Source organism: Corvus moneduloides, chromosome 23 (genome assembly GCF_009650955.1).
Source record: "Corvus moneduloides isolate bCorMon1 chromosome 23, bCorMon1.pri, whole genome shotgun sequence".
Taxonomy (NCBI): domain Eukaryota; kingdom Metazoa; phylum Chordata; class Aves; order Passeriformes; family Corvidae; genus Corvus; species Corvus moneduloides.
This window is the reverse complement of record NC_045498.1, coordinates 5021441-5042175: the sequence shown is the minus strand read 5'-3', so window position 1 is coordinate 5042175 and position 20735 is coordinate 5021441. Positions and strand designations below refer to the sequence as shown.

At 59.2% G+C, this 20735-nt stretch overlaps 1 protein-coding gene across 2 annotated transcripts; it reads left to right on the top strand.

Moving 5' to 3' along the window:
- The first annotated feature begins 1477 nt into the window (after positions 1-1477).
- On the top strand, positions 1478-20711 carry COL9A2 (collagen type IX alpha 2 chain). Of its 2 annotated transcripts, XM_032132598.1 has the most exons (32): positions 1480-1652; positions 4012-4086; positions 6150-6185; positions 6277-6339; positions 7732-7785; positions 8376-8411; positions 8564-8587; positions 8733-8786; positions 9296-9349; positions 9511-9558; positions 9698-9754; positions 10793-10846; positions 11138-11191; positions 11770-11823; positions 13444-13497; positions 13576-13629; positions 14163-14216; positions 14393-14446; positions 14635-14688; positions 14829-14873; positions 14965-15018; positions 15301-15354; positions 15436-15489; positions 16241-16312; positions 16394-16429; positions 16609-16653; positions 16736-16768; positions 17976-18122; positions 18695-18749; positions 18861-19049; positions 19193-19270; positions 20175-20711. In XM_032132598.1, exons 1-32 carry the CDS (start codon positions 1581-1583, stop codon positions 20378-20380), a joined length of 2073 nt encoding a protein of 690 aa, XP_031988489.1. In that variant the 5' UTR covers positions 1480-1580; the 3' UTR covers positions 20381-20711. The 2 variants fall into 2 exon arrangements, with proteins under 2 accessions (XP_031988490.1, XP_031988489.1); XM_032132599.1 differs by lacking the exons at positions 19193-19270; positions 20175-20711 and having other exon boundaries at positions 1478-1652; positions 18866-19044.
- Positions 20712-20735: the final 24 nt, after the last annotated feature.

The following is a 20735-nucleotide window of genomic DNA, read 5'->3' as shown; positions in this document are numbered from 1 at the left end:
CATAATCCTGCCCAAAGTGCCACTCGTGTCCCAGAAGGGCTGGCACACAGCTGCCCGGGGCACGGGCAGGAGCATCCCAGCAGCCCCAAAAGGAGATGCTCCCAAAACATCCCGGATCCTTTTTTTGTCTCCAACCCCCGCGTTTTGGTGCAATTCCTTCCCTACCAGGCTGGGACATGGAGGGAACAATCCAGGAGAGATCCCAGCCCAGAGCGGGGCATCCCCAGTCCCAACTGGTCCCTACTGGGATGGCCCCGTGCGCACCGGGGAGGGTGCCGAGCCCTGCCCCGAAGCCCCGAGCCCCCGCAAACGCGGTGAATCAGCGGCGCATTGGGGAGCCTTGGAGCTCTCAGGAGGAGGAGGAGGAGGAGAAAATCGCCGGGATGAATCATCCCGAGTTCCCTGGGAATGGGAATGGGAATGGGGGTGTGAGCGGGACATCCACCCGCCCCCATGGGAACTGCCCCTGTGACCCCGGGCACAGCCCCGCTTCCCTCCCAGTACCACTCTGGGGACACGGGGACATCCCTGAGGGGCCGCGCGGGGGTCACAGGGCAGGAATTGGGGCAGGAATCCCCCGGGAGTTTCCCAGGGGTGGCAGGAACTGGTTCCCAGTGCCAGCCCCACCACAGGGTGTGGGGGAACCGCGGCCGCAACACCCGGTGGCACTGGGATGGCACCGTGATGGGGGCACCGTGATGGGGGCACCGCGGGGACATCCTGGGACATCCTGGCTGGGCTGTCCCCGCCCCGAGCTCACCCCTGTCCTGTCCCACCCCTCGTCTGTGCCAAACCCTGTCCCAGTTGTGCCAATCCCTGTCCCAGTTGTGCCAAACCCTGTCCCCATCGTGCCAAAATCTGTCCCCATCGTGCCAAATCCTGTCCCCATCATGTCAAATCCTGTCCCCGTTTTGTCAAACCCTGTCCCAATCGTGCCAAAATCTATCCCAGTCGTGCCAAATCCTGTCCCCATCGTGCCAAATCCTGTCCAAGTCATGCCAAATCCTGTCCCAATCATGCCAAACCTTGTCCCAGTCGTGCCAAACCCTGTCCCCATCGTGCCAAATCCTGTACCAATCATGCCAAACCCTGTCCCAATCATGCCAAACCCTGTCCCCACCGTGCCAAACCCTGTCCCAATTGTGCCAAACCCTGTCCCAATCATGCCAAACCCTGTCCCAATCGTGCCAAACCCTGTCCCAATCGTGCCAAATCCTGTCCCAATTGTGCCAAATCCTGTCCCCATCGTGCCAAATTCTGTCCCAATCATGCCAAAATCTATCCCAATCGTGCCAAATCCTGTCCCACTCGTGCCAAATCCTGTTTCCATCGTGTCAAATCCTGTTCCAATCATGCCAAATCCTGTCCCCATCGTGCAAAATTCTGGCTCCATCCAGCCCCAAACAGCCACAGGCTCACCTGAGGGGGGCGGGACCCTGCCCTCATCCCTCTGCTCCATATTAATGAGCCCCTTCCTCCTTCTTCTCCTCCTCCTCCTCCCTCTCCTCCTCGTCCTCCTTCCCCTTCCCCGGCCCTCCCGGTGTCCCCGCGGGTCCCGCTCGGTGCCAGCCGCGCTCGCCATGGCCCGTGTCACCCTCGTGTCGCAGCTCTGGCTCCTGCTCCAAGCCTCCTGCCTCTGCCTGGCTCAGCTCGTAAGTCCCGTGCTCGATCCCGCTCCCCTCCGGGCTGGAATGGGGATGGAGAAGGGATGGAGAAGGGATTAGAAGGGATGGGGAAGGGACATTCCCCATCTCCGCTCCCTCGCGGTGCTGAGCACTTTCGGATTATTCCCTTGCTTTTCCCAGGAATGCCCCCCGGGGAGGGTGGGAACAGCCGGGAGCCACAGCCCCGACCCGCCGGGGACTTCTCCGGGCGGGAAGTGGGGACTTGGGAATTGGGGAATTGTTGGCTAAACAAGTTGAGTTTGATTTCCCCTCTGGAGTAGCAGTGGAGGGTCTTTCCCCCTGGATTTTCTGGGAAATTGGCTTCTGCTTTCCTGGGATGTGCTGCGGATCCGGACTGAGGGGGGCCGAGCAGGGCTGGGGGGGCTCTGACCTGCCCGGGGTTGTCCCAAGGCTCCGTGGGGGCTGTCCAGGGGTCTCCGTGGACTCCCCACACTCACCCGGGGGCAGGAAAAAATGGGTCTGGAAAAAGGGGAGCTGAGTCCTGGAGAGGGGCAGGCAGTGCGATCCCACCTGGAAAAACTCTCCTTGCCTTGCAACTGCAAAAAAAAAAAAAAAAAAAAAAAAAAAAAATCAGATTTTAGAGATTTTTGGGAAATTTTTCCATGTGGCTCCTGAGCTGCCGGTTGGGAACTGGGGGACAGCTCCTTCCTAAACCCCCCCGGGATCCCCGTGGGGGCAGGGGCTGGGGCTGGCCAGGGGAGCGGAGCGAGGGGGATGTGGGAATTTCGGGAACAAGGAACCCTTTGGAATTCGTTCCTTGGGCAGGACAAAGGTGCCATTCAGGGGTGATCCCAGGGATGGGGACTCGCTCCCTCCCTGGCTCAGGGGTTGATCCAAGGTGGAGCCGGGGCTCTCCTGTTGTGTGCGTGAACCAGCAGTACCTCTCATCCCTACGGATTTATATTGATCCCTAAATATTTATTTAAAATAATTAAATTTAGGAAATGTAATTTATAATTACTATTATAATAAATGACAAATAAATAAATCCAATAAATCCGATAAAATTCATAAATAATAAATCATTTAAAAATAAATTTATTTTAAAAACCACACATTTTTATTCCTTTTAAATAAATTTATTTTTAAACAAATCTTTTAAAAAAAAGATTTTAAAGATATAATATTTAAAATAAACCAGCCTGGGAAGCTGGAGGAGCTGCAGGAATGGGGCCCAGCCACCGTCTGCTTCCCATTTCCAGGAACACCGAGGGTTCAGTCTCCAGGACTGGAATCTCTCCCCCCAAACTCCCTGTTAGGATAACAGAGGGTTCTTTGCCGACTCCTGTGCAAACCTCAAAGCCAGGGCCGGGCTCCGGGAGCTTCCCTGAATGGAGCTTTTGTCCGGAGCCCGGGAGCGGAGCCAGCCCGGCCCAAGGAGAGCTCACACAGAGGGGCTGGGGGTCCCCACCTCATCCCGGGCTTTCAGGCACCGAAATCCTGCCAGTGCTCCCAAAAATCCCACTTGCAGCTTAGAGGGGCCTTTGGAAGCGCTGCTGTCACCCCATAGACACCCTGATCTGTCAGGGCAGGAGCTCTGGGAGTGCCAGGGAAGAGGGGGACAGAGGTGGGGTAGAAATGCTTGGAGATCCTGCTCCATCCAGGCAGGAAACCCAGGGAAAGAGGGAGCAGAGATGGGGTAAAAATGCTGGCATCCCATGGAGATCCCACTCCATTGGGGCAGGAGATCCTTGGACACCAGGGAGAGAGGAAAGAGGGGTAAAAGCTCTGGAATCCCATAAAGACCCCACTCCATTGGGGCAGGAGATCCTCGGACACCAGGGAAAGAGGGAGCAGAGAAGGGGTAAAAATTCCATCCCATGGGTATCCCGCTTTGTTGGGGCAGGAGCCCTGGAAGTGTCATGGAAACAGGGAGCAGAGATGGGGTAAAAATTCCATCCCATGGAGACGCTGCTCTGTTGGGGGCAGGAGCCCTGGAAGTGCCGGGGAAAGAGGGAGCAGAGATGAGAAAGAAATTCTGCCATCCCATGGAGATCCTGCTCCACTGGGGCAGGAGATCCTCGGACACCAGGGAAAGAGGAAAGAGGGGTGAAAACGCTGCCATCACCCCCTGGAGGCCCCACCCTATGGACACCAGGGCAAGAGAGGGGAGAAATGGGATAGAAACTGGGCAGGGAATGAGGAGCTGGTGGTCTCAGTGTGGGGAAATGTCCTGGATTTCCCCATCCATCCATGGGAGGGGCAGAGCTCTGACCCCTCGAGGTGTTCCCCATCCCAGCTCCCTGTGGGATTCCCAGCAGCTCCCTGTGCCCCCCACACATCTCGGGGCCCTTCCTGACGTGGATCCCATCCCTTTTTCCCATAGCGAGGGCCACCAGGAGAGCCAGGCCCGCGAGGGCCCCCCGGTCCCCCAGGAGTGCCAGGAGCCGATGGCATCGATGTGAGTGCCTGGGAAGCTGGGAGGGAGGGAGGGAGGGGACACGGGGCACAAAAGGGACATTGTGGGTGGCACAGAGGGCCGGGGGTGCCGCTCTGTGCTGTTCCCACTCCTGATTTAGGGCAGATGGAGCATCCCCTGCTCTGCTGGTGGCAGCAAAGGTGGCACAGATGCTGCACCCCATTATCCAGCTCCATCCACAGCTCGGGAATTGGGGCCTGGATTGGTTTTTGGGGAATGCAGGACAAGGAAGTTGGAGGATGCTCGGAGGGGTTGGGGAAGGGACCACCCCAGAGGTGCCCAGTGAAGGGGGGAGCTGGGAGGGGGACACTGGGGACCAGGACATCCCAGTGGGGTTCCCGCAGAGGGATGTGGTGGGGGATTGTGGCTCTGGATCCTCCATGGGCTGGGGAATGGGGGCCCGAACAGAGGGGAGCCCTGTGAGGCGGCAGAAAGTGCCCTTTCTCCAGGATGCGGTGTTATTTTAGGGTTATTTATACCCAGCACAGCCGCAGTGCTTTGGAAACCCCAGCACAACCCCCCCCAAACCCCCCCAACCCCAGCACAGCCCTCACAAAATCCCAGTAAAACCCTCACAAAAGCCCCCCTCAGAAACCCCAGCAAACCCCCACAAAACCCAGTAAAACCCCCCCAAACCCCAGCCCAGCCCTCACAAAATCCCCCTCACAAACCCCAGCACAGCCCTCACAAAATCCTGCCTCACAAAACCCCAGTAAAACCCTCACAAAACCCCCCCAAACCCCAGCACAGCCCTCACAAAATCCTGCCTCACAAAACCCCAGTAAAACCCTCACAAAACCCCCCCAAACCCCAGCACAGCCCTCACAAAACCCCGCCTCACAAAACCCCAGTAAAACCCTCAAAAAAACCCAGTAAAACCCTCACAAACCCCAGCACAGCCCTCACAAAACCCCAGCACAACCTTCACCGATTCCCCCTCAGAAACCCCCAGCACAACCCCCCAAATCTCAGTCAAACCCTCACAAATCCCATCACAACCCTCGCAAAACCCTCACAAACTCGAGTAAAACCCTCAAAACCTCTCCAAAACCCCAGCACAGCCCTCACAAACCCCCAGCACAACCCCACAAATCCCAGCACAAACCCCCACAAATCCCAGCACAAACCCCCACAAAACCCCAGCACAACCCCAAAAAATCCCAGCACAACCCCACAAACCCCAGCACAGCCCTCACAAAACCCCAGTAAAACCCTCACATACCCCAGCACAACCCTCACAAAACCCTACCTCACAAAACCCCAGCACAGCCCTCACAAAACCCCAATAAACCCCCCACCAATCCCAGCACAACCCCAAAAAATCCTATCACAACCCCACAAACCCCAGCACAGCCCTCACAAAACCCCAATAAAACCCTCACAAACCCCAGCACAACCCTCACAAAACCCTACCTCACAAAACCCCAGTAAAACCCTCACAAAACCCCCCAAAACCCCAGCACAGCCCTCACAAAACCCCAATAAACCCCCCACCAATCCCAGCACAACCCCAAAAAATCCTATCACAATCCCACAAACCCCAGCACAGCCCTCACAAAACCCCAATAAAACCCTCACAAACCCCAGCCCTCACAAAACCCCAATAAAACCCTCACAAACCCCAGCACAGCCCTCACAAAACCCCAATAAAACCCTCACATACCCCAGCACAACCTTCACTGATTCCCCCTCACAAACCCCCAGCACAACCCCACCAATCCCAGCACAACCCCAAAAAATCCCGTCACAACCCCACAAACCCCAGCACAGCCCTCACAAAACCCCAATAAAACCCTCACAAACCCCAGCCCTCACAAAACCCCAATAAAACCCTCACAAACCCCAGCCCTCACAAAACCCCAACCCACTCTTCCCAACACCGGCCCCACCCTGCCCTGCCTGTGGGATCCAGCACCTCCCTCCAGTCTGAGGAGTGGGACAGGGATCCCGATCCCCCAGAACGGGGACAGATCCTTTTCCCACCTTTTCCATCTTTTCCGCCTTTTCCACCTTTTCCATCTTTTCCACCTTTTCCCCTTTTCCAGGGTGACAAAGGCCCCGCCGGAGCCCCGGGCTCTCTGGTGAGTACCCATCCCTCCCTCAGCTTCCCGCTGCTCCCACTGCTTCCAGAGGGGCTCATCCCAGCCTGATCCCACTTTTTCTCTTTCCCAGGGTGTCAAGGGTGAGCCCGGAGCCCCCGGTCCAGATGGGCCCCCAGGGAAGCCGGGCATTGATGTGAGCACTGACCCCTGTCCCCCTGTGGTGTCCCTGCCTGTAGGGTCCCAGCGGGGTCACAGCAAACTCCTCCTGTCCCCGGTGTCTGCCCCACATAAAACGTGCCCAAATCCCTTTGTGACGGAGCTGAAAGCACCTTGGGAATCCCAAATGAGCTCGGGAAGAGCTTCTGCCACCCCTTCCCGTCTTTGGGATCCCAAAAGAGCTCATGAGGAGCTTTTGCCACCCTTTCCCATCTTTGGGATCCCAGCAGAGCTTCTGCCACCCCCTCCCACCTTTGGAATCTCAAAAGAGCTCGGGAATTGCTTCTGCCAGCCCGTCCCACCTTTGGAATCCCAGAACAGCTCAGGAAGAGCTTTTGCCACCCCTTCCCACCTTTGGAATTCCAAAAGAGCTTGGGAATTGCTTCTGCCACCGCTTCCCACCTCTGGAATCCCCAAAAAACTCAGACAGAGCTTCTGCCACCCCTCCCCACCTCTGGGAATTCCAGCAGAGCTTCTGCCACCCTTTCCCATGTCTGAAATCCCAAAAGAGCTCAGGAAGAGCTTCTGCCACCCCTCCCCACCTCTGGGAATTCCAGCAGAGCTTCTGCCACCCTTTCCCATGTCTGAAATCCCAAAAGAGCTCAGGAAGAGCTTCTGCCACCCCTTCCCACCTTTGGAATCTCAAAAGAGCTTGGGAATTGCTTCTGCCACCGCTTCCCACCTCTGGGAATTCCAGCAGAGCTTCTGCCACCCTTTCCCATGTCTGAAATCCCAAAAGAGCTCAGGAAGAGCTTCTGCCACCCCTTCCCACCTTTGGAATCTCAAAAGAGCTTGGGAATTGCTTCTGCCACCCCTTCCCACCTTTATAATCCCAAAAGAGCTCAGGAAGAGCTTCTGCCACCCCTTTCCGCCTTTCGGACCCCGGAAGAGCTTCTGCCACCCCTTCCCACTTCTGGAATTCCAGCAGAGCCCCTCCTGTTTCCTCCAGAACAAATCCAAAGCAATTCCGTGTCCCCACTGTCCCCACTTCCTGGGCACCCACACGGTGGCACCGGTGACTTCCCGCTGTCCCCTCCTTGGCACAGCCTGGCAGAGGTGGTGGCAGGAAGGGGACGGAGCTGCCACCTCCCCCTGCCCATCCCCAGGGCCCCTGGGTGGGGTCTTGGGGTGTGGGATGGGTGCCCGGCGAGCTTTGGGTGGGTTCCTGCCCCATCCCAGGGATAAAACTGGGATCGGGGATGTGTCCCTGCCAGGGCTGGAGGTGCCCGGGGGTGTGGGGACCCTGCAGGGCATCCCTGGGCCATGGAATTCCACCCTTGGGTCTTCCCGATGGACTCAACCCCAGCAGGAATTCCTGGCTGGAGAGCAGGAGCATTGGGAATAACCCCGCGTGCCTCTTCCCGTGCAGGGCCTGACGGGAGCAAAAGGGGAGCCAGGACCCATCGGCAGGCCCGGAATCAAAGTGAGTGAGGGGCAGCTCCGGGCTCCCACATTCCCAATTTCCCACCTTCCCAGACTCCCACCTTCCCAGGCTCCCACCTTTCCAGGAATCCCACCTTCCCAGGAATCCCTCATTCCCAGGCTCCCACATTCCCAGTTTCCCACCTTCCCAGGCTCCCTCGTTCCCAGGCTCCCACATTCCCAATTTCCCACCTTCCCAGGCTCCCACCTTCCCAGGCTTCCACCTTCCCAGGAATCCCACCTTCCCAGGCTCCCTCATTCCCAAGCTCCCACCTTTCCAGGCTCCCACATTCCCAATTTCCCACCTTCCCAGGCTCCCACATTCCCAAGCTCCCACCTTTCCAGGCTCCCCCTTCCCCTCCCAGACCCAGCCTGGGACCATTCCCATCGCTCTGGGAGGGATCCATGGATGCAGGAATTGGCTGATGGAGTTTTTGGCCCTGAGGCTGCATCCAGGGAGGGGGAATTGGAGCAGCTGCCGGAGCAGATGCTCCTTTTCCAGCTCCTCCTTTTCCAGCTCCTCCTTTTCCAGCTCCTCCTTTTCCAGCTCCTCCTTTTCCAGCTCCTGACTCTCCTCTTGTGTCCTGGCAGGGCCAGCCCGGACTCCCAGGGCCACCAGGGCTCCCTGTGAGTATCTGCTGCTCCCATGGCTGGGATGGCACCTCCCAAATCCCCCTGGATGCATCCTTGGTGGTGGGGTGGGAATCACCCTCCTTGGGGCAGGAATTCTGGGGGATTTCAGGAATTTGGATCAATTGTAGCTTTTTTTTTTGTTGCAGGGTCCTTCCCTGCCAGGACCCCCCGTAAGTGCCATACTGGGGGTGGGATGGGTGGCCTGGGATCCCGCTTGGAATTCTGCTGGAGGAGCTCAATCCTCAGCACCCCCACAGGGCAGGAATCAGGATGGGACCTCTCTCATTCCATGAATTTCTCTCCCTTCTCCCTAAGGGGCTTCCAGGCCAGGTTGGACTTCCTGGGGAGATTGGAGTGCTGGGACCCAAGGTGAGGAGTCAGGAGGGGACAGGGAAAACATCCCCTCCTTCCACCTGGATCTGCTTTGGAATTCCAAAAGAGCTTGGGAATTGCTTCTACCACTCCTTCCCACCCCTGGAATTCCAGCAGAGCTTCTGCCACCCCTTCCCACCTCTGGAATTCCTCTGCTTTTTGGGGCTCCCGGGATAATCAGGGATGATCCTGAAACATGGGAATGGAGGGGTTCATGGAAAACCTCCCCTCGTTCCACCAGGATCTGCTTCCAGGGCTCCTGGGATTATCAGGGATGGTCGTGACACGTGGGAATGGAGGGGACGTGGAAAAATCTCCCCTCGTTCCACCTGGATCTGCTTCCCTGCTCTTCAGGGCTTGTGGGATAATCTGGGATGATCCTGAAATGTGGGGATGGAGGGTGCCATCACCCCGGGGATGTCCCCATTCCTGCTGGGACATCCTGGCTCTCCAGGTCTCCACCTCCCCTCCCCATCCCAACTTTTCTTTTCCTTGTTCTTCCCTAGGGTGACCCCGGACCCGACGGCCCCAGGGGTCCCCCAGGCCCTCCAGGGAAACCCGTGAGTATTCCCAGCCGCTTCCAGGAAGGGAGAAGCTTCCCCAGCCTCATCCCGGGGATTGGGGCCAGAATTCCAGCTCTGGCTCTCACTCCCACCCCATTCCTTGTAAACCCATCCTGATGTTAAATCATGGAATTCTGATGGGATCTCCTTCCCTGCAGGGGCTCCCGGGACACCTCCAAGGCCTGGAAGGCAGCGCTGATTTCCTGGTGAGAGCTGCCATGGCCCGTCCCCGCTGGCACCAGGGTGTCCCCTGTGTCCCACGTGGAGCAGGAATTCCCTCCCTCCCTCTCTCCCAGGCTTTTCCAGGTCATTCCCAGCTCATCCTTGTCCTTCCTCTCCCCCCAGTGCCCGACCAGCTGCCCCCCAGGCCCCAAGGGCCCGCAGGGACTGCAGGGATTGAAGGTAAGGAAATCCCAGAGATGCCATGGGGGGGGGGAAGACCGGGAATTGTCACCTCCAGGATGTGCTGGAGTGAAGGATCCTTCCCTGGGATCTCTGGAGCACTGGGAAATGGAGCCTTGGAGGAAAAGGTGCTGTGGGAAGGGTCCCTGTGGGCCCCCAGCCCCTACCTGGGGGTGGCACCCTGTGCCAAAGTCCCAACCCTGGCTGTGCCACCACCTTGGGATGTTCCCAGTGGGATTCTGAACCCCACAATGTCCCCAGTGGGATTCTGAGCCCCACAATGTCCCCAGTGGGATTCTGAGCCCCCCAGTGTCCCCAGTGGGATTCTGAGCCCCCCAGTGTCCCCAGTGGGATTCTGAGTACCCCCAATGTCCTCAGTGGGATTCTGACCCCTCCCAATATTCCCAGTGGGATTCTGAGCCCCACAATGTCCCCAGTGGGATTCTGACCCCTCCCAATATTCCCAGTGGGATTCTGAGCCCCACAATGTCCCCAGTGGGATTCTGACCCCTCCCAATGTCCCCAGTGGGATTCTGAGCCCTCCCAATATTCCCAGTGGGATTCTGAGCCCCACAATGTTCCCAGTGGGATTCTGACCCCTCTCAATATTCCCAGTGGGATTCTGAGCCCTCCCAATGTCCCCAGTGGGATTCTGACCCCTCCCAATGTTCCCAGTGGGATTCTGAGCCCTCCCAATGTTCCCAGTGGGATTCTGACCCCTCCCAATGTTCCCAGTGGGATCCTGACCCCTCTCAATGTCCTCAGTAGGATTCTGAGCCCTCCCAATGTTCCCAGTGGGATTCTGACCCCTCCCAATGTTCCCAGTGAGATTCTGACCCCTCTCAATGTCCCCACTGGGATCCTGAGCCCCCCCTCAATGTCTCCTGTAGGATTCTGACCCCTCCCATTGTCCCCACTGGGCACCCCAGGGTGGGATGGGGTGGCAGGGTGGCTCTGGGGGATGCGGCCACCGGGCTGGTGCCACCACCCCACAGCTTTTCCAGGGATTTTCCTCACGGATTTCCTCTCCCCCCTCAGGGACACAGAGGCCGCCCCGGCGCCCTCGGAGAGCCCGGCAAGCCGGGAGCACAGGTGAGTTTCCCAGCAGGATTCCAGTGGGATCCCAGCAGGATCCAGGTGGGGCTGTCCCTGTAGGGCTGGACCCAGGGAAGGAGTTTTGGGAAGGGAAAGGGAAAAAGAAGGAGGGAGGAAAGAGGAAAATGGGAAATGTGGGAAGCGGAGACCAGAGGAGACCAGGGTGGCCTTCCCATGGTGGCTCCCTGGGCAGTGCCACCTGTCCCCATCCCTGCTGGGGGCCAGGTGGTGTCCCCAGGGTGCTTTGTCCCTACACTGCCTCCAACATTCCCTGTTTTCCATTCCCAGGGCCCCAAGGGGGATGTTGGTGCCTCTGGAGAACAAGGAGTCCCAGGCCCTCCGGTAAATCCTTTATTCCTCTTTTTCCAACTGCTCCAGGATCTGGGGGTGGCCTCTTTGTCCTTGTCCCCACACCAGGGAGGTGACACCGGCGTGTCCCCGTTCCCAGCACTGGGAACTGAAGCAGAGCCTTCATCCCACCCCTCTCCCAGCCATGGATGCCACCACCTCTCCCTCTGGAGAGCTCCGTGGGCACCTGCCTTGTTACTAGGGATAATTCCAGATAAATCCCTGCTGTCCCCTGAGTCCCCCTTGCTCCGGAGGGAATTAAAGCCGCTGGAATTCTTGGAGCACTTTGAAGATGGAAAGCAATTACCGGGCTGAGCCCTGCGAAGAGCACAACTGCTTTGAAGCTGAGAGCTCCGGCACCGGGAAGCGGCTCCAGCTCGGGCCCGCTGGAGTTATGGAACTGACAGCTGGAAAAGCACCTGGTGTGGGGCTCTGGAATTAGGAGGGGCTGGAATTCCTCGTGGTTGGCAAAGCTGGTGGATTCCCAGCATCATTTTTGCTCTAATTGCTGCTTCCCCCTGTGCTCCCGGAGTTTTTTCCAGCTAATCCGGCTGTGCTTTCCTTCCCTGCAGGGACCTCAGGGCCTCAGGGGGTATCCCGGGATGGCAGGACCCAAGGGCGAGGCGGTGAGTGCCCGTGGCATCCCCTGACTCTGGGATCAGGGCTCCAGATCCCACGGAGATCATTCCCGGGAGCATCCCTCCCATGGGATCATTCCCAGGAGCATCCCTCCCACGGGATCATTCCCAGGAGCATCCCACCCACGGGATCATTCCCGAGAGCATCCCACCCATGGGATCATTCCCGGGAGCATCCCTCCCACGGGATCATTCCCGGGAGCATCCCACCCATGGATGGGATGGGATCATTCCCAGGATCATCCCACTCATGGGATCATTCCCGGGAGCATCCCTCCCACGGGATCATTCCCAGGAGCATCCCACCCATGGGATCATTCCCAGGATCATCCCTCCCACGGGATCATTCCCAGGATCATCCCACCCATGGGATCATTCCCGGGAGCATCCCACCCACGGGATCATTCCTGGGAGCATCCCACCCATGGGATCATTCCCGGGAGCATCCCTCCCACGGGATCATTCCCGGGAGCATCCCACCCATGGGATCATTCCCAGGATCATCCCTCCCACGGGATCATTCCCGGGATCATCCCACCCACGGGATCATTCCTGGGAGCATCCCACCCATGGGATCATTCCCGGGAGCATCCCTCCCACGGGATCATTCCCGGGAGCATCCCACCCATGGATGGGATGGGATCATTCCCAGGATCATCCCACTCATGGGATCATTCCCGGGAGCATCCCTCCCACGGGATCATTCCCAGGAGCATCCCACCCATGGGATCATTCCCAGGATCATCCCTCCCACGGGATCATTCCCAGGATCATCCCACCCATGGGATCATTCCCGGGAGCATCCCACCCACGGGATCATTCCTGGGAGCATCCCACCCATGGGATCATTCCCGGGAGCATCCCTCCCACGGGATCATTCCCGGGAGCATCCCACCCATGGGATCATTCCCAGGATCATCCCTCCCACGGGATCATTCCCGGGATCATCCCACCCACGGGATCATTCCTGGGAGCATCCCACCCATGGGATCATTCCCGGGAGCATCCCTCCCACGGGATCATTCCCGGGAGCATCCCACCCATGGATGGGATGGGATCATTCCCAGGATCATCCCACTCATGGGATCATTCCCGGGAGCATCCCTCCCACGGGATCATTCCCAGGAGCATCCCACCCATGGGATCATTCCCAGGATCATCCCTCCCACGGGATCATTCCCAGGATCATCCCACCCATGGGATCATTCCCGGGAGCATCCCACCCACGGGATCATTCCTGGGAGCATCCCACCCATGGGATCATTCCCGGGAGCATCCCTCCCACGGGATCATTCCCGGGAGCATCCCACCCATGGGATCATTCCCGGGATCATCCCACCCACGGGATCATTCCCGGGAGCATCCCACCCATGGGATCATTCCCAGGATCATCCCACCCACAGGATCATTCCCGGGATCATCCCACTCACGGGATCATTCCTGGGAGCATCCCACCCACAGGATCATTCCCAGGAGCATCCCACCCACGGGATCATTCCTGGGAGCATCCCACCCGTGCTGGGCCATCTCCAGGAGCAGGATACTCCCTCCTGCTGGTGAGGATGGATCGGGATGGGAGGGACTGACCTTTCCATGCTCTTTTCCCAGGGTCCTGCTGGCTACAAGGGCATGGCCGGGAGCATTGGAGCAGCCGGGCAGCCGGTGGGTGCCCTCCCCACCCCTGGGTGCTGTGGGATCCCACTTTTGCCTGCTCAATCCTTGTTTTTCTCTCTCCTCCAGGGCAGGGAAGGCCCCAAGGGACCACCTGGGGACCCTGGTGACAAGGGAGAGCTGGTAGGTGACCCCCCAGTGCCAGCATCCCCTTTTTCCCTGTTCAGGATCCTGAATCCCCCCCAATGTTCCCAATGGGATCCTGAATCCCCCCCAATGTTCCCAATGGGATCCTGACCCCCCCCCAATGTCCCCAGTGGGATCCTGAACTCTCCCAATGTTCCCAGTGGGATCCTGAGCCCTCCCGATGTCCCCAGTGGGATCCTGAATCCCCCCCAATGTTCCCAATGGGATCCTGAACCCCCCCCCAATGTTCCCAGCGGGATCCTGAGCCCTCCCAATGTCCCCAGTGGGATCCTGAACTCTCCCAATGTCCCCAGTGGGATCCTGAGCCCTCCCGATGTCCCCAGTGGGATCCTGAGCCCCCCCAATGTCCCCAGTGGGATCCTGAGCCCCCCCAATGTCCCCAGTGGGATCCTGAGCTCCCCCAATGCCCAGTGCTGGCACCATTCCCACATGGAACGGGCATCTCCCCCCTGTCGCAGCTCTGTCCCCTGCACCAGCAGGACACTGACACTTGTCCCCTCCCGCTCTAGGGTGGCCGTGGCATCAGGGGACCCCAGGGTGACGTCGGCCCCAAGGGGGAGAACGTGAGTACAGCTGGTGGCACCTGTGCCCCCCCTTGTCCCCGGCTGTCCCCTCCCGTGTCCCTGCCCCCCTCCAGCACAGGCCTGGAACGTTCCTTCCCCTTCCCACATTTTTTTGTCCCCACCACGCGCCTTTGAGTCCCTTTGAGGTGACACAAAGTGACTCTTCCCTCTCTTAGGGTCTCCCGGGCATCGATGGCAAGGATGGCACCCCAGGGATCCCAGGAGTGAAGGTGAGTGACAGCAGGTGCTGGCACAGGGAATGCCACCCGCTGCTCCCTGTGCCGGGAATAACGGGAATGGAGAACGGAATAACGTCCCTTGGCATGGCACCTCCTGGCCACGGGGTTAAGGGCACCGTCCCCCCTTGGGCCACCTGTGGGCATCCCATTCCTGGTGACATCCTCTCTGTCCCCTGCAGGGTGGCATGGGACAGGCTGGACGCCCGGGAACGCCGGGACACCGGGGACAAGCTGTGAGTGCAGGACCCCCACACCTGTCCCCTGAGTGGGGACACCGAGCTGTGCCCAGGGGTGACACCCTCTGCCCCAGGGCCAGCCCCCCGTGGGGACACCGAGCTGTGCCCAAGGGTTGATCCCGGCTTTATTTCCTTAGGGCTTGCCGGGCCAGCCGGGCAGCAAAGGTGGCCCTGGTGACAAGGTTGGTGACACCTCTGAGCATCCATGCTGTCCCCTCCTTTGTCCCCTCCCTGTCCCCGCTGTCCCTGACCCGCTTCTCTCTCCGTTCTCAGGGTGAAGCGGGTCCTCGGGGCCACCCCGGTGTCACCGGTGCCCCAGGGCAGCTTGTGAGTACCTCGATGTCGCCGTGTCCTTCCCAGGGACAGCCTCGGGGTTGTTCTCTCCCTTTTCCCTTTTTCCCCCCCTGTTTCCTGCAAGCTAAAAGCGGAATTTTGCGCTTTATTCCCACTCTGCTCCTCCCGAGAATCCCCTGGGATTTGCTCCAGCCCCAATCCTTGGCCACCCCGCGGCGGTGACGAGGACAGGGCCACCCCTCCCTCGGGGGAGGGCGAGGAGCACCCGATGCCTGTGAATCCCATTTTCTCCGGGATTTTCTTTCCCGTTTTTAGGGCGAGCCCGGACCTCGGGGAGAGCAGGGCCCGCAGGGTGTCCCCGGGCTGAAGGTGAGCTGGGGACACCGCGGGGGTGTGGCCGTGCCGGGGTGGGGTTGGCACTGACCCCGCTCCTACCCCGGCTGTCCGCAGGGCGACCGTGGCGAGCGTGGCCTCGTGGGGCCCCCCGGGGAGCAGGGCAGAGCGGTGAGTTGTCCCCAAAGCCGGTGAGCTGTCCCCAAAGCCGGGCTGGGACACGGGGGATGCTCTGAGCTGTCCCCAAAGCCGGGCTGGGACACGGGGGATGCTCTGAGCTGTCCCCAAAGCCGGGCTGGGACACGGGGGATGCTCTGAGCTGTCCCCAAATCCAGGCTGGGACACGGGGGATGCTCTGAGCTGTCCCCAAATTCAGGCTGGGACACGGGGGATGCTCTGAGCTGTCCCCAAATTCAGGCTGGGACACGGGGGACGCTCAGCCCCAGGCTGGGGATGCCGAGCCCGGATCCTGGATCAGCGGGACACAGCCGGACCTCCCCCTTTGATCCCGGGGTCAATCCCGTGCCTGTCCCGCTGTTGGCCTGAGGGATTAGGGAATAGCTCCGGGATTAATGGGATCCCGCTGGGTTTGCAGCCCCAGGAATTTCCTCCCATGCTGGGGGAGCGGGAATGCTGCCCAGCCCCTCGCCGGAGCTTCCCTGCACTGGAAAAGCGTCCGGAAAATGATTTTTGCTGCTTTTCCCGGGGACAGGAATCCATCCCTGCAAGATCCCTGCTCTTGGCACGACTTCTCCAGAGTTTTGTGCCCTGTTCCCCCTCAGAGCTGGGATTTAGGGAAGGTTGGGATGTTGGGATCAGCCAGAGGATGGGGGAAGCTGCCCGTGGACTGCAGTTCCCTGATGGGAAAAGGTCTTTCCATTGCCTCTTCTCACTCGTTTTCCCATATTCCTTGGATTTCCAGGGGCCAAAGGGCGAGCAGGGCCCAGCAGGGATCCCAGGACCTCAAGGTTTGCCGGGAGTCAAAGGAGACAAGGTGACAGCTCAGGGGACAGCGAGGTGGCAGCCCGGGGACGCTGCTCTGAGCTGGGCTCATCCCACTTTTCCCTTTTCCCAGGGATCCCCAGGGAAAACCGGCCCCAAAGGCAGCATTGTGAGTACACCCCAGGCTGTGGCAGGGGTTTAACAGAGCCGGGTTTAACAGAGCTGGGTTTAACAGCGCCTCCAGGCTCCTTTTCCATGAACTCCCCGCACATCCCAGAGGGTTTCTGGAGCTGCTGAGGGTGGGAGTGACTTTGGGAATGTTCCCATCTCTCCTTCCTTTTCCTTTAGGGAGATCCCGGTGTCCACGGCCTGGCAGGGCTCAAGGGAGAGAAGGTGGGTGCTTCCAGAGGATTTCTGGGAATGCCAGGGATCCCTGCTGTGTCCTCATTGCTTTTCCCGTGTCCTCTGTTCCCAGGGGGAATCAGGAGAGCCGGGACCCAAGGGACAGGTGAGCGATGGGGGATTTGGGACTGAGGTGTCCCCACACCTTGGGAGGACCTTGGGGGATCCCACACCTTGGGGGATCCTCATCCGGAGTGGATCCTCCTGGATCCATGGAGATGGTGGGTGCTGAGGGAATGTTTCCCCTGGGAATGGGGGCCAGTGACCACAATCAGCCCTGGATTCAGGCTCAGCCCCAATTTTTGGGATCCAGTGCTGGATTCAGGCTCAGCCCCAGTTTTTGGGATTCATCCCTGGATTCAGGCTCAGCCCCAATTTTTGGGATCTGGCTCTGGATTCAGGCTCAGCCCCAGTTTTTGGGATCCAGCCCTGGATTTAGTCCTAGTTCCATTTGGGATCCAGCCCTGGATTCAGCCCCAGCCCCATTTGGCATCCAGCCCCAGATTCAGCCCCAGCCCCCTTTAGGATCCAGCCCCAGATTCAGCCCCAGCCCCAATTTTTGGGATCCAGCCCTGGATTCAGCCCCAGCCTCAGTTTTTGGGATCCAGCCCCATAATCAGCCCCAGCCCCCTTTGGGATCCAGCCCCATAATCAGCCCCAGACCCCTTTGGGATTCAGCCCTGGATTCAGGCTCAGTCCCAATTTTTGGGATCCAGCCCTGGATTCAGCCCCAGCCTCAGTTTTTGGGATCCAGCCCCATAATCAGCCCCAGCCCCCTTTGGGATCCAGCCCCATAATCAGCCCCAGACCCCTCTGGGATTCAGCCCTGGATTCAGGCTCAGTCCCAATTTTTGGGATCCAGCCCTGGATTCAGCCCCAGCCTCAGTTTTTGGGATCCAGCCCCATAATCAGCCCCAGCCCCCTTTGGGATCCAGCCCCATAATCAGCCCCAGACCCCTTTGGGATTCAGCCCTGGATTCAGGCTCAGTCCCAATTTTTGGGATCCAGCCCTGGATTCAGCCCCAGCCCCAATTTTTGGGATCCAGCCCTGGATTTAGTCCTAGTTCCATTTGGGATCCAGCCCTGGATTCAGGCTCAGCCCCAATTTTTGGGATCCAGCCCTGGATTTAGTCCTAGTTCCATTTGGGATCCAGCCCTGGATTCAGGCTCAGCCCCAATTTTTGGGATCCAGCCCTGGATTCAGCCCCAGCCCCCTTTGGGATCCAGCCCTGCCTGTGGTGTTGCTCCCGGGATTTTTGGGGCTCTCGGGGCGCAGTCCCCGTGCTCAGGGCTCCTCTCCATCCCTTTTCCAGCAAGGCATCCAGGGAGACCTCGGCTTTCCCGGCCCCTCGGGGGACGCAGGAGCCCCGGGAATTCGGGGCTATCCCGGCCCCCCCGGCCCTCGGGGGCTGGTGGGGGAGCGCGGAGTGCCGGGAATGCCGGGCCCTCGGGGCACAGCCGTGAGTATCCCGATCCCAAATCCCTCCTCACCCTCGCTGAGCCCTCAGCTGCTCCAGCTCTGCGGGAATTGCCTCTCCTTCCCAGCCAATTCCTCTGGGAACGAGTTGGGAGTGGTGCCTCTGGGATCCCGCCTTCCTGGGGAGGAATTCTGTGTTTCCCACTGTTTATGGAATCCATAAACCAGGGATTTTCGGTCTGCCTGGGCTCGGGATTTTTTCCCCGAAAACCTCATTTTAGACTCAGGGATTTTCCGCCTGCTTGGGCTTGGGATTTTTCCCTAAAAACCTGATTTTTAGGATTTTCGGCCTGCCTGGGCTCGGGATTTTTCCCTAAAAACCTAATTTTTGGGATTTTCTGCCTGCCTGGGCTCGGGATTTTTCCCTGAAAACCTCCTTTTACACTCAGACGAGATGCACGGAGTGAGCTGAGCACGGATCACTCGCACTGGGACAGAACGGGAAAGAGCAGGGTGGGATGCAGGGAGGACATTGGGATTGGGATTTGCCTTGGGAATGGCTCTGGGGGAACACAAAAGGAGCCAAATTCCCTTCCTGGCGTGTCCCTCCGGCAGGGCCGGGACGCCGGGGACCAGCACATCGTGGACGTGGTCCTGAAGATGCTGCAAGGTGAGGGCTGAGCGGGGCGGGGGGCAGCCCCCACGCATCCCACAGATCCCAGAGATCCCACAGATCCCAGAGATCCCGCAGATCCCAGCCTGGCCCCTCTGTGCCCCACAGAGCAGCTGGCAGAGGTGGCCGTGAGTGCCAAGAGAGCCGCCCTGGGTGGGGTCGGGGCCATGGGACCCCCCGGCCCCCCCGGGCCCCCAGGACCCCCCGGTGAGCAGGGTCCCCACGGCCCCATGGGACCCCGAGGCGTCCCCGGAATCCTGGGAGCTGCCGGGCAGATCGGGAATGTCGGACCCAAAGGTGGGTGCCGCTGGGATGGTGCCAGGGAAAACCCTCGTGGGGGGTGGCACTGCCACGCTCGGCCCCGTCCCCGAGCGGGGCAGCTGCCTCTGCTCCCATCCGGGGTTTCCATGGATTCTTTCCCGTCTTTTTGGTTCCCACAGGGAAGAGAGGGGAGAAGGGCGAGAGGGGGGACGTCGGCCGTGGCCACCCGGGAATGCCGGGGCCTCCAGGGATCCCAGGTGAGAGCCCGTGTCCCCAGCCCTGACACGGCCACGTGGCCTTTGTCAGCAGTGGCTGGGGACCTTCTGGTGCATCCCATAAAACCTGCCTGGATTCATCCCACAAAACCTGCCTGGATTCATCCCATAAAAACTGCCCAGGATCCTCCCACAAAACCTGCACAGGGCTCATCCCACAAAACCTGCCCAGGTTCTTCCAGGAAATCTTCCCAGCTTCATCCCACAAAACTTTCTCAGGTTCATCCCACAAACCTGCGCAGGTTCATCCTGCAAATCTGTTGAGATTCATCCCACAAAAACTGCCCAGGATCCTCTCACAAAACCTGCCCAGGTTCTTCCTGGAAATCTTCCCAGGTTCATCCCACAAATCTGCCCAGCTTCATCCTGCAAATTTTCCCAGATTCATCCTGCAAAACTCGCCCAGTCTCATCCCACAAACCTGCCCAGGACCCTCCCACAAAACCCATCCAGGTTGATCCCACAAAACCTGCCCAGGCTTATCCCATAAAAACAGCACAAACTTATGCCATAAAACCTACCTGGGTTCATCCCATAAAACCTTCCCAGGTCCATCCCATAAAAACAGCACAAACTTATCCCATAAAACCTGCCTGGGTTCATCCCATAAAACCTTCCCAGGTCCTGTAAATTCCCATCCTGTAAATTTTCCCAGATTCATCCCACAAAACCTTCCCAGTTCCATCCCACAAAACCCTCCCAGCTTCATCCCACCCGGATCATCCTTCCCTTCCTCCTTCCTTCCTTGCTGCCACCCCTTTCCCACCCTCTGGAAGGGCTCCCTCACCCCACACCCCCTCCCCAGCGGCATTCCCAGCTCCCAATCCCTATTTCCCGATGCTCAAGCGCCACATTCCTCTCTCTGAGCATCCCATTCCCATTCCAGGTCTCCCGGGCATTCCCGGCCACGCTCTGGATGGCAAAGCGGGCGAGCGGGGCCTGCCGGGCTCCCCGGGCGAGGCTGGAAAACCGGGATTGCCGGGCCCCGCGGGATTCCCGGGATTCTGCGAGCCGGCCGCGTGCCTGGGAGCCTCGGCCTACGCGGCCGCGCGCCTCACGGAGCCGGGATCCGTCAAGGGCCCCCTGTACTGAGGAATTCCCGCAGGAAATCCATTCCCAAAGCGACCCCGACACCGCAATTCCATGGCGAGCGACTTCCACGCTTGCCCAGTTCTTGGGAATGCTGGGGTGAGGAAAACACAGCCCCGGGAAGTTCATTTTGGGCACACGTTGGGAATAAAGGGCGGCTTCAAATCCTGGTTCCGTCCGCGGGGTTCCAACCCTGCTCCTCGTGGTCTTTCCCAAAAAAATTCGTTGGAATTAATTTTATAAAGCCCTCTCCCTGTTGGAAGCAGCTCACGGAAATTCCCTTTTTTATCCTTCCCTTTTTTCCCCTTCCCTTTTTTCCCTTCCCTTTTTCCCCCTTCCCTTTTTTTCCCTTCCCTTT